The sequence below is a fragment of the Rhamphochromis longiceps genome, linkage group LG1 (assembly GCF_057381845.1).
Source record: "Rhamphochromis longiceps isolate RC_006_pf linkage group LG1, R_longiceps_female_GT1.1, whole genome shotgun sequence".
Classification (NCBI taxonomy): domain Eukaryota; kingdom Metazoa; phylum Chordata; class Actinopteri; order Cichliformes; family Cichlidae; genus Rhamphochromis; species Rhamphochromis longiceps.
Window position 1 is genome coordinate 4,291,900 of NC_140557.1, and position 13,091 is coordinate 4,304,990.

Consider the following 13,091-nt stretch of genomic DNA (forward strand, 5'->3'; position numbering starts at 1 on the left):
CTGACAGAGGCGAGGTTGCCGGACACTGGCGCCCCTGCCAGTGTGGCGCTCTGACCACCACCAGTAGGCAACGGGTGAAGTGTCTTGCCCAAGGACACAACGACCGAGACTGTCCAAGCCGGGGCTCGAACCGGCAACCTTCTGATTACAACGCGAACTCCCAACTCTTGAGCTATGATTGCCCCAATAATATGCTGCTAACACAACATCAGCTCTCTGTAAACATCTGTGCAGACAGTATGCCAACGCTGAGCTAACACAAGTGACGTTAAAGCTACTGAGACACCAAATTTTAATAGGCAGTGGTGAGCAGTCAGGCCTGTAGCGCTGTAGCCTTCACTTCACTGTGGCAATTGCATTTACTGTCTTTGGGCTGTTTTTCTTAATCCCTGCTTTGTGTTGTTAGTTTTGGATTCGTACATAAAAACTAAAAGTCATGATAACGTTGCTTTTGTTCACATCGTGCCGCGGCAGTGAGCTCGTCTGTGATTCCCACCCATACTGCCGGTGAGGAGGACATATCAACATCAGCTACCTTTTTACCTCATCGACAGGCACTCACACCCATGCAGAAACAGATGATGTTGCTATAGCAACAAACATGACACACTGGAGCATTTTTGCAAGGAAAGGAACAACAACACCAGAGGAAAAGGAAAAAAATAAAAATCATACAATGCCGGAACATGTCCATCAACATTATTAATCATCAGCACGCCTACTGTTGCATGCTTTTGGGGATTTATTATACTCATGTCCGCCCACACACATCATGCAGATTCCTCTCATTAGTACACAGTGTTTGTGCAGCCTCCTGCTACATCCCTGGCTAAGGTAAACCACACTAACTCCAAGCCTTCAGCACTGCAGAAAGACAGACTTATATCCTTTAATATCACCGCTCTTGAGATTCAACATCTTAACAGAGCTTTCAAATTGTCTACTGAATGGATACAAATAAATTGTGTTTATAGAGACAACAGTTCTAAAAGCCACCCCTAGAGGCCTCGTGGCTCCTCACACCTTACCGGAGTGCTGAACGAAAGGATGTTTGAATTGACTGGCCAAGGTTGTTTTTCATTTAAACATAAGTGTGCAGAATAATAACTGCTCTTTCCCACAAAACACCTGGGTTATTACTTAGCAACACACAGACACACCTGCATACACAGAAATACCTTATTAGCAGACTGAAGAGGAGTCCTTAGAATATGAGTGGACCACAAGAAAAAAGAAGGAAACACACACACACACACACACACACACACACACACACACACACACACACACACACACACACACACACACACACTAAATGATGGAAACTTGTCAGTTGCACAGTTTTATGTGTTTAAAACTTCTGCATCATGACTGTTTTTTTTAGCAAACAACCAATTACTATTTAATGCTGGAAACAGAGGATGTGTCTGCAGGACACCGAGAGAGCGACATATGCCTGGTAATGAACCCGTTTGTGCTGACACTGACCTCATTAAACGGAACATGTATTGGACTAAAGTGACAGAGAGGTTGTGTAGTAGTTGGCTCATGATATTAGGCTCACATTATTGACTGTTTTTATTGGTTGGCTGGTCGGGCTAATCAATTAACTCAGCGGTCCTAGCGCATTAAATGCTCATGTGTACCCGGCTGAAGGCAAGCCACAAATAACCCACTCTGAGCCAGCTTTCAGTGTTTTCCCGGTCCTCACTACTTCTATACACACACACACACACACACGCACATTAGAGAGTGACCATAATCCAGACAATGATGAACAGCAGTCTCACAGTAATTCTCTCAACACTGAGCCATATAATATACTCTGTTATGACTAGTGAAATATAATTTCATAAATTATTTAGAATATAATCTTAAACCGTACAAACCAATCTCCGTTTTATACCTAGAAATATGATCTCCTCCACGTCCATTATGTGGGGCTTATGTGCTTTAACTCTAAGAAAGAAATCCATCATACGCAGTGCTGGCATAATGCGATGGAAGCGGAATCAGCAGGAGAAAAACTATTTTGCTCATCTGCATTTAAAAGCATACCAGGCCTGTCCACATAAATTTCCTGTGATGTTTTTTTAATAAAAGTGTGCATTTAGTCAAAATCTTCCACTCCAACATTTGAATAACTTCCCTGAAATGGTCCAGCAAAAATACGCTACTACCCGTTAGGGTTGCCAACTCCCTGAAAAATAAATAAGGGACACCTCGTGGCCAGGGCCGGGCGACCCAGTTGTCTTCACCCTTCCCAGTGTGGTGAATTTTCTAGCTCTTTTTTTGTGTGTGAAATTATTTTTTTTAACCCTTTGACTTGAATTTGATTTAAGTAGATGTGTTCATATCACAAAGAATACACATGTGAAACAAATGATCATTTAGCCATTTATTTTTAGCTCAAAATGACAACATTAACACAGTAAAACAGGTCTCTTTCTTAAACAGAAGCCTGTCATGCTTAACTTTTGAGAATATAAGTAAATCTTTCTTTAAAATAACTCTGTCCTGCTTAACTTAAAATAATAGAAAACAATAGAAAGAAAAATATTCTTGTAACAGTGCACATTTAGTGCATTTAGTACAATTGGCTTCAGCTGAGGTATTATTTCAGCTTTTCTAATGCTAATCAGCTGCTCCCGTTTGAAAACCCGCTTGTTCCCATGATTACGCATCTTAACTCATCATCATTATTCACCTATGTATTACTTTTATGTATTGATTACAACAAATAGATGACTATCTATCCTTGCAGTCGTTTATTACACAAAATAAATTATATTATCACACTTCTGGCCACATAGCGCTGATATTCACTGCACATGCCCATATTAACTTTTTCCAGCCAGGTGTTTTCCTTTTCCCATTCTTCCCTTTCTCTGAGGGGAACAAACATTGCTGCTCTAACGCTGGGCTCACACTGTGCGGTTTTAGGCCCATTTTGAGACGATTTTTGAGTGATCGGACCGATTTTGGCCTTCATCGTGTAGTATACGTGGGGTAACGAGAAGTGATTAACACCTCACGACCAGCTCCCGATCATCAATCGCTCGTGAGGCGCTCACACTGCTCGCGCGCAAACACGTAAACGCCGTGAAAAAGACGGAGCAGCACGGCTGTGCAGCGTGCGATCTGGACACAAGCGATGGAGGCACAACTTGTAGAACTTTGGAAAGCTCATCCGAGCCTTTTCGATGTGGCCTCACAAAATTATCACGACCACAACAACCGTGAAAATAGTTGGATCTACATCGCTGCTAAATCACAGCTGCCTGATCATGTTTTTCATTAGCAATTTAGCAAAGTTGATGGTGGTGGTGTGTCTGTGTGAGTGAGAGACAGAGAGCGAGCGACAGATTTTCTGTTATAACCTTAATTTTAGGGACGCACAGTGTGAGCACTCAGGTCGCATCAGAGCATCGGGTGGTATAGTGTGAGACCTGCATCGTGACCTACCAACTTCTAACCCCTGCGAGTCAATCGTGCAGTTTGAGCAGGAGCTGAATAACGTGACTGAAAATCGCACAGTGTCTGCCCAGCTTTAGGTGTACTGTCGTGCGAGACTTGCACCGCAGTGACGGCGTTTGTTTCCCTGTTGGCCATGCTTCTTGTTGTGGTCATCTGTTGTCTTCCGGTATTTTCTCCGTAAGCGACCTTTTATCGACCAATGAGATGAGCGGTAATCTGAATTGTCATACTCGAATTGTCATAAGTGTGCTGTCAGCTCATTGGTCACAAAGCAGGAGAGGGGCTGGGAATTATGTTTTCAAACAAAGCGTTAATTCCATTAAAAGTTATAGACTACTTTTGATTCTCACTGTATTACGGGACAAAGTGCGTCCCTTATTAGCTCAATACGGGACGTGTGCTTTTGTTTCTAAATACGGGACGATTCCGTATTTTAAGGGACGGTTGGCAACCCTACTACCCGTTGTTCACTTCTCTCACTTAATTTAAATTAGTAGCTGCAGCAGATTGCAACATGCAGTCAAAACAGAACTGGGTGATTTTATTTGATTTTAAAAACACTGTTGGCTTCCAGCAATCATGAAAAAAGATAAAAAGGATAATTGGAATAAAGAAATTACTATTTCCTTTGTTTTTAAAGTGAGTCTTTCCTTTTGTCCAAACGGTAACCTCTGACGCACACGCCAAAGTGCCACAACTGCAAAGTTCCCCTAATGGACATTGAAACTGCCTACAAAAGTGAGTCTACCTGCAGACTTCCCTGTTACAAAGCTATGATTTGATTGGCTGCTATAGGTGAATGGCTATTTTTAGGGATTGCTTCTCTTTACTGGAGTCACTGAACTGACTGAGAGCTATCTGACACATAACATGGCTGTCTGTCTGTGTGATGCAGCTTGCTAACCGCACTAGCTACATTAGCTAGCTGCACTAGCTACGTTAGCCAGCAACCATAGCTACCGTATTATCTAAATATGGTAACATCTGACCACTAACAAGGTGGCAGCCGACACCCTCACATTATTGCATACCCCAGAAACCAATATGAGAGAACAAGTTGCCTATGTAAATCTTTTATACAATGTTAGAAATCAAGTGCACACCTTTTCTTTACAGCTTTACCTCCACTAACCCCAAACTCAATCCAAGTTAGCTTCACCTCCAGGAAAGATGATGAAAGGTCTGCTACCAACAAAATCTATACAGAGGAAGTTTAACTGTGGTGGTTATTAACAGATGCCTCTAGTTGTGCTCGTCTCTGGATCAGTTTGGCCCACCTCCTTCCAGCAGGGCGCAACGAAGATGTCGGTTGGTGTTAAGAGTTTAGTTGCTCACCCTTTGAATACAACACAGGCCTCCCAAGGTAAACAAGCCATCTACAACCTGGGGCACCCTTCAGCACCTGAAGACATGCCATGATAGAGATGGACTAGCACTACCCAACAGTTGCACATGTGAGACACACTCCACAATCCTTGTCTGCACCACCCTACCCAAGTATCCTATGCCCCCTGTTACCTTCAGATATTAAGACAATATTGCCCAAAATTCTGATGACATTTTTCCACCAGATTGAAAACACATCTAACTGTGGAGGACAGTTTAAACGAAGTCTGAATCATAAATGCCACTATTGAACAGATGCAGAGTGAGAATGTGACATTATCACAAGCAGCGAGTAACAAAGGTAATTTAAAAAAGTTTAATAGGTAACACATAACCTATTTGGAGCTGAAAGTCAAACATCTTCCAAGCAGACCCATTTAATTTCTAATTTTCTGCCATGTGAGTTTTGATTATCAGGGAACCCACATCTCACACAATCTTTGGCAATCCAGTCTGAAAAGCCTGACATTTATGTCTAAATACCAGTTAAAGCAGCCGAGGCTCAGCAGTTTTAGATGGACAGGAGCAAAATTTAGCAGTCACAGCTTTATTTGATTCATAACCAAAAATTGTAGCAAAACGTGCAATTTTAACCAAAATTTCAGGCTTCAGAAGACTGCAGGTTCACACGAGGCTATCATAAGAGAAGCCTGTGTTCATACAGAAATGATTTGGATTTTGTTGGGGCTGGGCTCAGATTGTCATGGCTGAATATAGAGTCCTTGACTTTTTAACTCCGGCAGAGCTGGTTACTTGAAAGTCTCGATTTGATGTCAGACTGGGTAGGAGGGGAAAGGTTCATATTCCATTTCACTCTTAAAGTGCATGTGTGTAACATTTGAAATTTCTTTGAGATTACAGTTAAAAGCATAAAAACCCATCTCTCACATGGCACAAGGGGACTGTGAATGTCGAAGCCTGTTATTAATCCATTTATCAGCTGGAGTGCAGGTGTAAGTTTAACTTTGCTTGCATACTGGTGTGCTAATGGTTGTGTGGTTATGTATGGGTGTGCGTGCGTGCCATTGTATTATAAAGTGTGTTACCTTGCTGTCCACGATGAGGTTACGGACGCAGCCGGTGAAGTGTTTGTGCTGAAGCTGGGGGTAGATGTATGGGATGTCCTCGTTCACACCGCCGAGCTGAAGCACCTGACTCATGTTCAGGTGTCTAAAACACACAGCGTGACAGAAGCATTCAAAAAGCAAGGAAGGATGAAACAGAAAACTATAAGACTTTGCAGCAATGAGAAAGAGCCTGAACCTGCTGCTTTAGCACTTAACAGTCTTATTTTAATCAGCCGTTTGCAGTTCAAAATAGGAAATCGAACATGTTATCAGCAAACAAAATCTGCTGGTTCATTCTGCTAAGTCGCCTAATTAAAATGTGGCGTAAATCTTCTTTTTACTTTTCTGGATGCCCCTTATTTTCTTTTTCTGTCTCTTTATGAAAGAGAAGTTGCTGCTCTAAAACAACAACAACAATCTTATTCTCCATCTCTGATTGTCGGTGTTGTCACGAGTATCCACAGTCTGTGGAAGAATCTCAGAGGATAGACGTTCGTTGTCCAGCAGCAAGAGTATTTTTCATCTAAGTTAATGTTTTTGGGGCTACAACCCCGTCCAAACAGCAGGCAGACGCAGGGGAATGGCAACAATCATTTGGTAAACATAGAACGCTGATAAGAGCACTACAATTACAGCCAAACAGTAAAATTAGTTGTTAATATTAATACCATACTTCGATGGTCTATGGGGCTGCAACGCTAACTGCAAAACTTTGGACAGTTCTTTACATTTGCAGTTCCTTAAATCAGCGGTCCCCAACTCTCAGGCCACGGACTGATCCCAGGCCACGAGAGCTGAGGTTCGGGTGTGAAATTTATGGTTTTCAGGGTTTTTATCGTTAACTCGGTTTCTCTGGGTGTTTTCCCGTGTTGTAGTTGTGTCTTTTTAAAAAAATATTTAATATTTTTAAAGAAATATTTACGCGTTACCATAGCGACCAGAGAGCATTAAGGGGCAGAGAGGAGGATGTTACTCTCAATGTTGTTGCCGCATTTCAGGAGGACGCTGCTAATAAAGTGAAGTCACGTTTATTATTATATTTACAAAATACCACAATTTTTGTCTTGGTCGTATCATTTTATTTTGTTATATTTATCGCCGACACCTTAAAGGCCGGTCCGTGAAAATATTGTCTGACATTAAACTGGTCTGTGGCACAAAAAAGGTTGGGGGCCGTTGGCTTAAATGTATATATGCATACGACATCCCATATAAACAATGGGATGTCGCATTTTCTTAAATGTAAATGTTGTAGATTTTGTGACACTGAGCCAAATAGTTTTGAATAATTATCATTTTTACAATTACAATAAAGCTTACTGGTAGATTTTCATAGTTTTTATCATGAAACAAATATGTTTTTGTTTTTTTAATCACATGTTCTGTATATAAACTCATAAAAGACAACACAAACAGTTTCTATTAAATCTGGTGTATAATTTCTTTTTGGGTTAAATTCGTTGTTACTTTTGCAAAAATAATTCTGAGGTTTTATGGCAAAGAGAGAGCATACAGTCTCATCCGGCTATACGTTCATTTTACAGCGTAATATTTAGTTCTCATTATAAAATAAATGACCAACGCAGCTGTAACTTTCACCATGCAAAGTGACAAGACTTAAAGAAACTGCAAATGTTTGCGATTTAGCTTTTTCTTCGGTGGAGACGGTCACCCAGCACTAACAACCAACCACTGCTGGGGAGCATTCAGAAGTAGAATCAAGCCACCATGAAAGCAGCAGAATCGAACTTTGAAGGACACTTTTTCTTTTTTGCAGTCTTGTTGAAAAATGGTAGCCTGCTAACACATGGGCCAAATTACAAGCAAACCAAGTCTGAGGCAGTGAGAAAGTCTGTGGTGTGCACGCATCTGTTCAGGTGCTTCTTTTTACCTGTCGGTGTTAGGCGTAACACCCATCACTTCACAGGAAGAGTGGTCTTGAGAGGTCAACCAGCTACCCACCAGTTCCTTCACCGCTGCCCCTGAGCATCGATCCAGGGTGAAACGTACTTCCTGCAGAGAAAACAAACCAGCGCACGATGTACTCAAATAATGCTTCAATAAATCACAAATAAGTCATTTCTCTGAACTGTAACGAGCGTACTTTCAGCATTATTACCATGGTGAGAACGGCATCTGACTCATATTTCTTTCATTAGTGCATGCTGCACTGCTCTGCTGCATGACAACTTAAACATGTGGACTTGCCTTAACAAGAATGCGATTAAGCAGAAGCCACAGCAGCTTATTCCAGTTAACTAGACTCTTTATTCCATCTGCTGTTTACCTCTCAGTAAACATGCCTCCTCCTTCCTGTGGTAATTAGTAAAGTTTTAACCCAAACACACAGCTACCCGATGGCTCACATCACAGGAAAAAAAAGAATAAAGCATGTAAGAGGGCTGAAAATAATTTTTGGGGGAAATCTGGTCCATTGCCTTAACCTTCCAAAAAAGTTGGCGCTGAAATCATTATAATTACTCGGCTGGATAAAAAGCCCGTATGTGCCAGCACAGTTTCAGTCATCAGTGTGCTAAAACAACACCTTTAACTTACTTTTCACACATCCACGATAAAAGCTTTCAGACATACGTCAGGAACACACAGAAAAAATGTCATTATGCTTGGTAATACCAATTCTATTTTCTGTCAGATATTGAAAGTTATAAATCAGTTAAAAGAAGAATACTCTGTGATTTGGATTGTAGTGATTACACTCACTACAGATGATTAACAAACACACCAGGCAGCATAGAACAGCATTTATGTGTTGTTTTGTTTCTACACCTGCTGGTATCACCTCTGTGTGAAAACAGATTCCAAATATGATGCCTACATCATTCATTCGAGTATGATTTTGGCACGTTTTTTCTCATATTTACATCATTAATAATAATAATGATAATTTCACTTTAAAACAGGGTTTACATGCAGCGATAAAGTAACGTAAACAGTACGTGTTTGCATGATTAAACATGAATACAAACTCTGTATCAACAGCTAACGCTGCAGATTTTATGTAAATAATTTATTTTAGTTTAATCAAGTCATGTTCCTGTTAGCAGACCGTGGTTTACTTATTTATCAATGTGATTCTTAATGAAGGACAGCGAAACAATGGTTCTTTGGATCTATCATTTTCACAAATGTTACTTAATTTGAAGAAAACAAAAAAACAAAAACACTGCTCTTGGTTCTTGGCTGCTGAATCACAGAGTAAATCTCCCAACAACAGCTCTGTCCTTCCTGCTTTGGATCTCATGCTGTCACACAACCAGGTTGGATAAGCCGCAGCTGACTATTCAGGACAAATGAATAGATTCACATGTGATTTAGAATAATACCATTGTGGTGCAGAATAATCCTCGCTGTAATAACAAAAGTCTGAATGCATTCTAGTGTTCACGCGATTCCGAATAATGCTATCGCATTACCCGAAAGTCTCACTGCATGCTTTCCTTTGGCTGCTCTCATTCTCAATATCGAACAAATTTCCCTGTGTTTGTACGTGTGGTGATGGGAAGCTGAGCCTGAAGCTGTTTTCCTTTCATTCAAAAGAAATTTAAAAAAAAACAGTGAACAAAATTGGTGTTTTCTACCGAATTGAATAGTTTGGCAAAAGCCATAAATGAGACACAAATTTTAGTCACACTAGTGAGTAGCGAGAGTGAACGCTCTCTAACGGCGTCTCCTTTCTTATAATCTGAACTCAAGGCAGCGTAATAAGTGTGCTTTTGAAGGGCGGTCTGTGGAACATTGCAGGTCTTTGAGTAATGAGCTAAATTAAGCCATTTATAAATTAAGGGTGACATAAGTGTAATTATTCAATTTTAGGTTTTCGAGAGGCCTCTGATGGAGCTGAATATGAAAAGGCTTCACACTGGCCGTGTGTGTAAAAAAATGTGACTCAGTCCTGTGCTTTTACTGAAGTGCTCTAAAGTGGTACTGAAGTGGGATGCTAGGATGAAAGAAGGCTGAGATGCAGCCAGGCGCCCAAAGCCTACAGTGACACTGCAGGTTTCATTATGTCACAGCATCTAATAATAGAAGCAGGAACTGTCATTGATATACGACAGGCGAATAATATGCGGAATAATCTTAACAACATAAAGATTTAGTCCAATTTCACACTAATTAAATTAACTTGCAATTATTTGGGGCAGAAGATGTTGCAAGAGGGCTACTGCAATCATCTGTCTGCAATTATCCTCCTTTGTACTCTACACTGCAGACAGTTTTATAATACTTAATCACGACGTCTTCCCCATTTAGATTCCTGGAAAATAACAATATTAAAAAGGTTTGCGTGGAGCCGAATGGGCGATGCTTAAAGTCTAGGACATATACTAAATATATAACCTCATCTCTGAGATCATACATACAAATCAGCAGCTTTATCAAATATACCAGAAAGAACATTCAGTTCAAAAGACATGGTGTAAATTTTTTGGCCCAAAGACTGTAAATAAAAAAGAGACATGGCCTATAAAACAATGAACTCCCATGTTAGAGCTTCAGTGTCAATATTTTTGGTCTCTCCCTCTCGATGAGATATGGGGACACTTTTTTGTTATGTATTTTATTTTTAAATGGGGGAATAATTTAACCAATGAGCACTAATGCTCTATAAAATAAAACTTTAAACTAGCAAATGAGATCATAAATGTATAAGTGTTTACTGAGGTTACTATTCAGGGGAGCCAGAGAGTCACCTTCTTATAGACTCTGGCACAATCAGTGGTCCAGCTATGACCATCCCCTTCCTGCTGGCCATGTAGTCTTTATTTTGGACTGTCAAACAATTAACAATAATTCCAACTTGAATGGCACTTGTCATGTGCATTTATATGTTAAGAAATTAACAAGTATTCCCAAGAAATTACCAATTTAAATCTTCTAAATACAAGGACATTTTGAAGGAATGTTAGTGGACTATTCTGGGCTTATCTGATGTTTGGGGTAATTTCAAAAGTGTGCATCACATATTTTAACCAGAAGAGCGACTTCAGCTCCGAGCTTTACAATCACAGCTGAGCAGACTAGCAGGGTGTTCCTGTAAAACTGCTAACTATCTTGTGCAATACATTTCTGGTAAGTTTTTAAAAAATGACCGCACTACTGTCGTTTTATCCAAGATTAATAACACATTGCATGCATTTATATGTATATACAAAGTAAAGCAGCCAGTATATTTCAACCAACATTGGGTTGATTCATCACTTAGCACGTGGGCCAAAGACCCAGAATCACTCTGGTGCTAATGTTACCTAAATAAATGACCTGTAGGCTTGTTACTCACAATCTGCACAACTAAAGGAGCAGCTTACTTACTGCATCATATCCCCTAATGCAAAGACAGTGACATTTATACATGATTGCAGAAGGTGAATGCAATGTATGGTAAAGGTGAGAACAAATTATATTCAAGAAAGAAAAATCCATGTGTTTTGAATACATGAAAATATTAGATGTGCCTTTAAAAGTAAAACAAAAACAAAAACAAAAACAATCTCATTAAAACTGGATAAAAAAAATATTTTTTTCAGTGCGATGTGAATTTATTTGAACTTATTTGCTAAATAGATGATGGCTGCTGTTAAATGGAGAGAGCGACCCACCTTGCTGTTGCTGCGGACATCCAGCCGATGCCACCGCCTGTCTGCCACGTTCACGTTGCCTGGCAACTGTAGCACCACTGTGCCCGAGCCATGGTTGATTTTCAAGGTGGGGGTCCCGTCTATTAGCTCTAGACAGAGAAAGAAAACGAGAGGGATGATAGGTGAGGGGTGAGTTGAGAAATTAGTTTTCAGAGCTGCAATATGAGCACTTTTTAGCTCTGTTGACAACCAATCTGGTGCTGGTACTGAAGTCTCGAAAACAGCAGCAAAACCACTGTAACAGAATAATGTATGCCAAAGAATTAAGTGGTGTATGAAAAGTTATTTATTAAAGAATGCACCCCAACATAATGTACCAAATTGCCAATATTGTCTCTGTATATTTGCTCTAATGAGGATTATTGCACAGAGGCTGCTGTGATCTAGTTTTTTTCTTCATGGCAGTCAACAAACATCAGACAAAAGTTATTACATTCTATTTTCTGACTTACTCAAATGGGAAATTAAAAGTTAATGAAGTGGTTAAGACTGCCTGTGTGCTTTGCACCATGTGTAAGGAAATAAGAGACCGACCGGCATTGGCAATCCATCATCACGCATGCCGAACTTCAAAAGTTCATGCTGACACATAACAGTGAACACTAAACATCTGCTTATACTGTGGGACTGAAGGGACTTCTTAGTTCACGTAACAGCAGCTTGTACTTAGTCTGCATCAGAACTCTCACCCACGACTTTCTAAATGTCAATTTATTGACTCAGTGGAAAAAGGTCTCCGATATATCCACTCATTGAAGTATTTTTAGGCCTCTAATGGTTCCAACAGTGTTCAAAGAGTCTCCGGGGTCTGTTTTCATTAAGGCAAACGGATAAATCTGGGTCATTTCATCGTCGTTCCTATCACTTCTAATGTTCAAATGGCAACTTCTGGGTGAAGCAGTATCCAAAACTACATTTCCTGAAATGAGCACTAGAGGTTCATTTAAAAATACACTAAATTACATATATAACCAATCCAGTTGTAAAGTTTGAATTCACAGAGGTGTGGCTGTGTTGACCGGCAGGTAACTCCTGATACAGATAGCTATAGCTGGTGTCTTCAGCTAGACGTCCCCCCACCACCTAATATGAATCACTAAACTGTGTACAAGTTATATGGACACTATAAAACTCGCTACACTTGGCTGATATGGTCACTTCTGGCTCTAAGAAATCCAGGATGTTGCTGATCATAACACATTTAAACCAGAGGGTGATGCCACCATAGCTACCTCCTTCTTTTATATACGGTCTCTGACATTGCTCGTGAAAAGTAGGTCAAGTTCGTGCATGACTCTTATGAAGCTGATCATCACATTAAGAACTTTTTTACTGTCCCATTAGTCCACAGTCTGCACTTCCACTTTCCAGCGGTGAGAAAAAAAACTTATGAAGAGTACGATCCAATTAGAAATTAGTGAAAAGAGTTACAAATGTGACTGCAGCGACTTCACAAAATATGTCGTAATTATGTTTTGAAATTATGGCTCATGTCAATACGGCA

At 40.2% G+C, this 13,091-nt stretch overlaps 1 protein-coding gene across 1 annotated transcript in view; it reads right to left on the minus strand.

Moving 5' to 3' along the window:
• LOC146678143 (neural-cadherin-like) overlaps positions 1 to 13,091 on the minus strand; it is a 334,730-nt gene that overhangs the window by 74,358 nt on the left and 247,281 nt on the right. Inside the window, exons 28-30 of the mRNA XM_085410097.1 lie at positions 11,549 to 11,676; positions 7,822 to 7,943; positions 5,910 to 6,033 (exon numbers count right to left, since the gene is read on the minus strand). Of these exons, the coding sequence (XP_085266223.1) occupies positions 5,910 to 6,033; positions 7,822 to 7,943; positions 11,549 to 11,676 (374 nt within the window). The remainder of the gene's footprint in view (positions 1 to 5,909; positions 6,034 to 7,821; positions 7,944 to 11,548; positions 11,677 to 13,091) is intronic.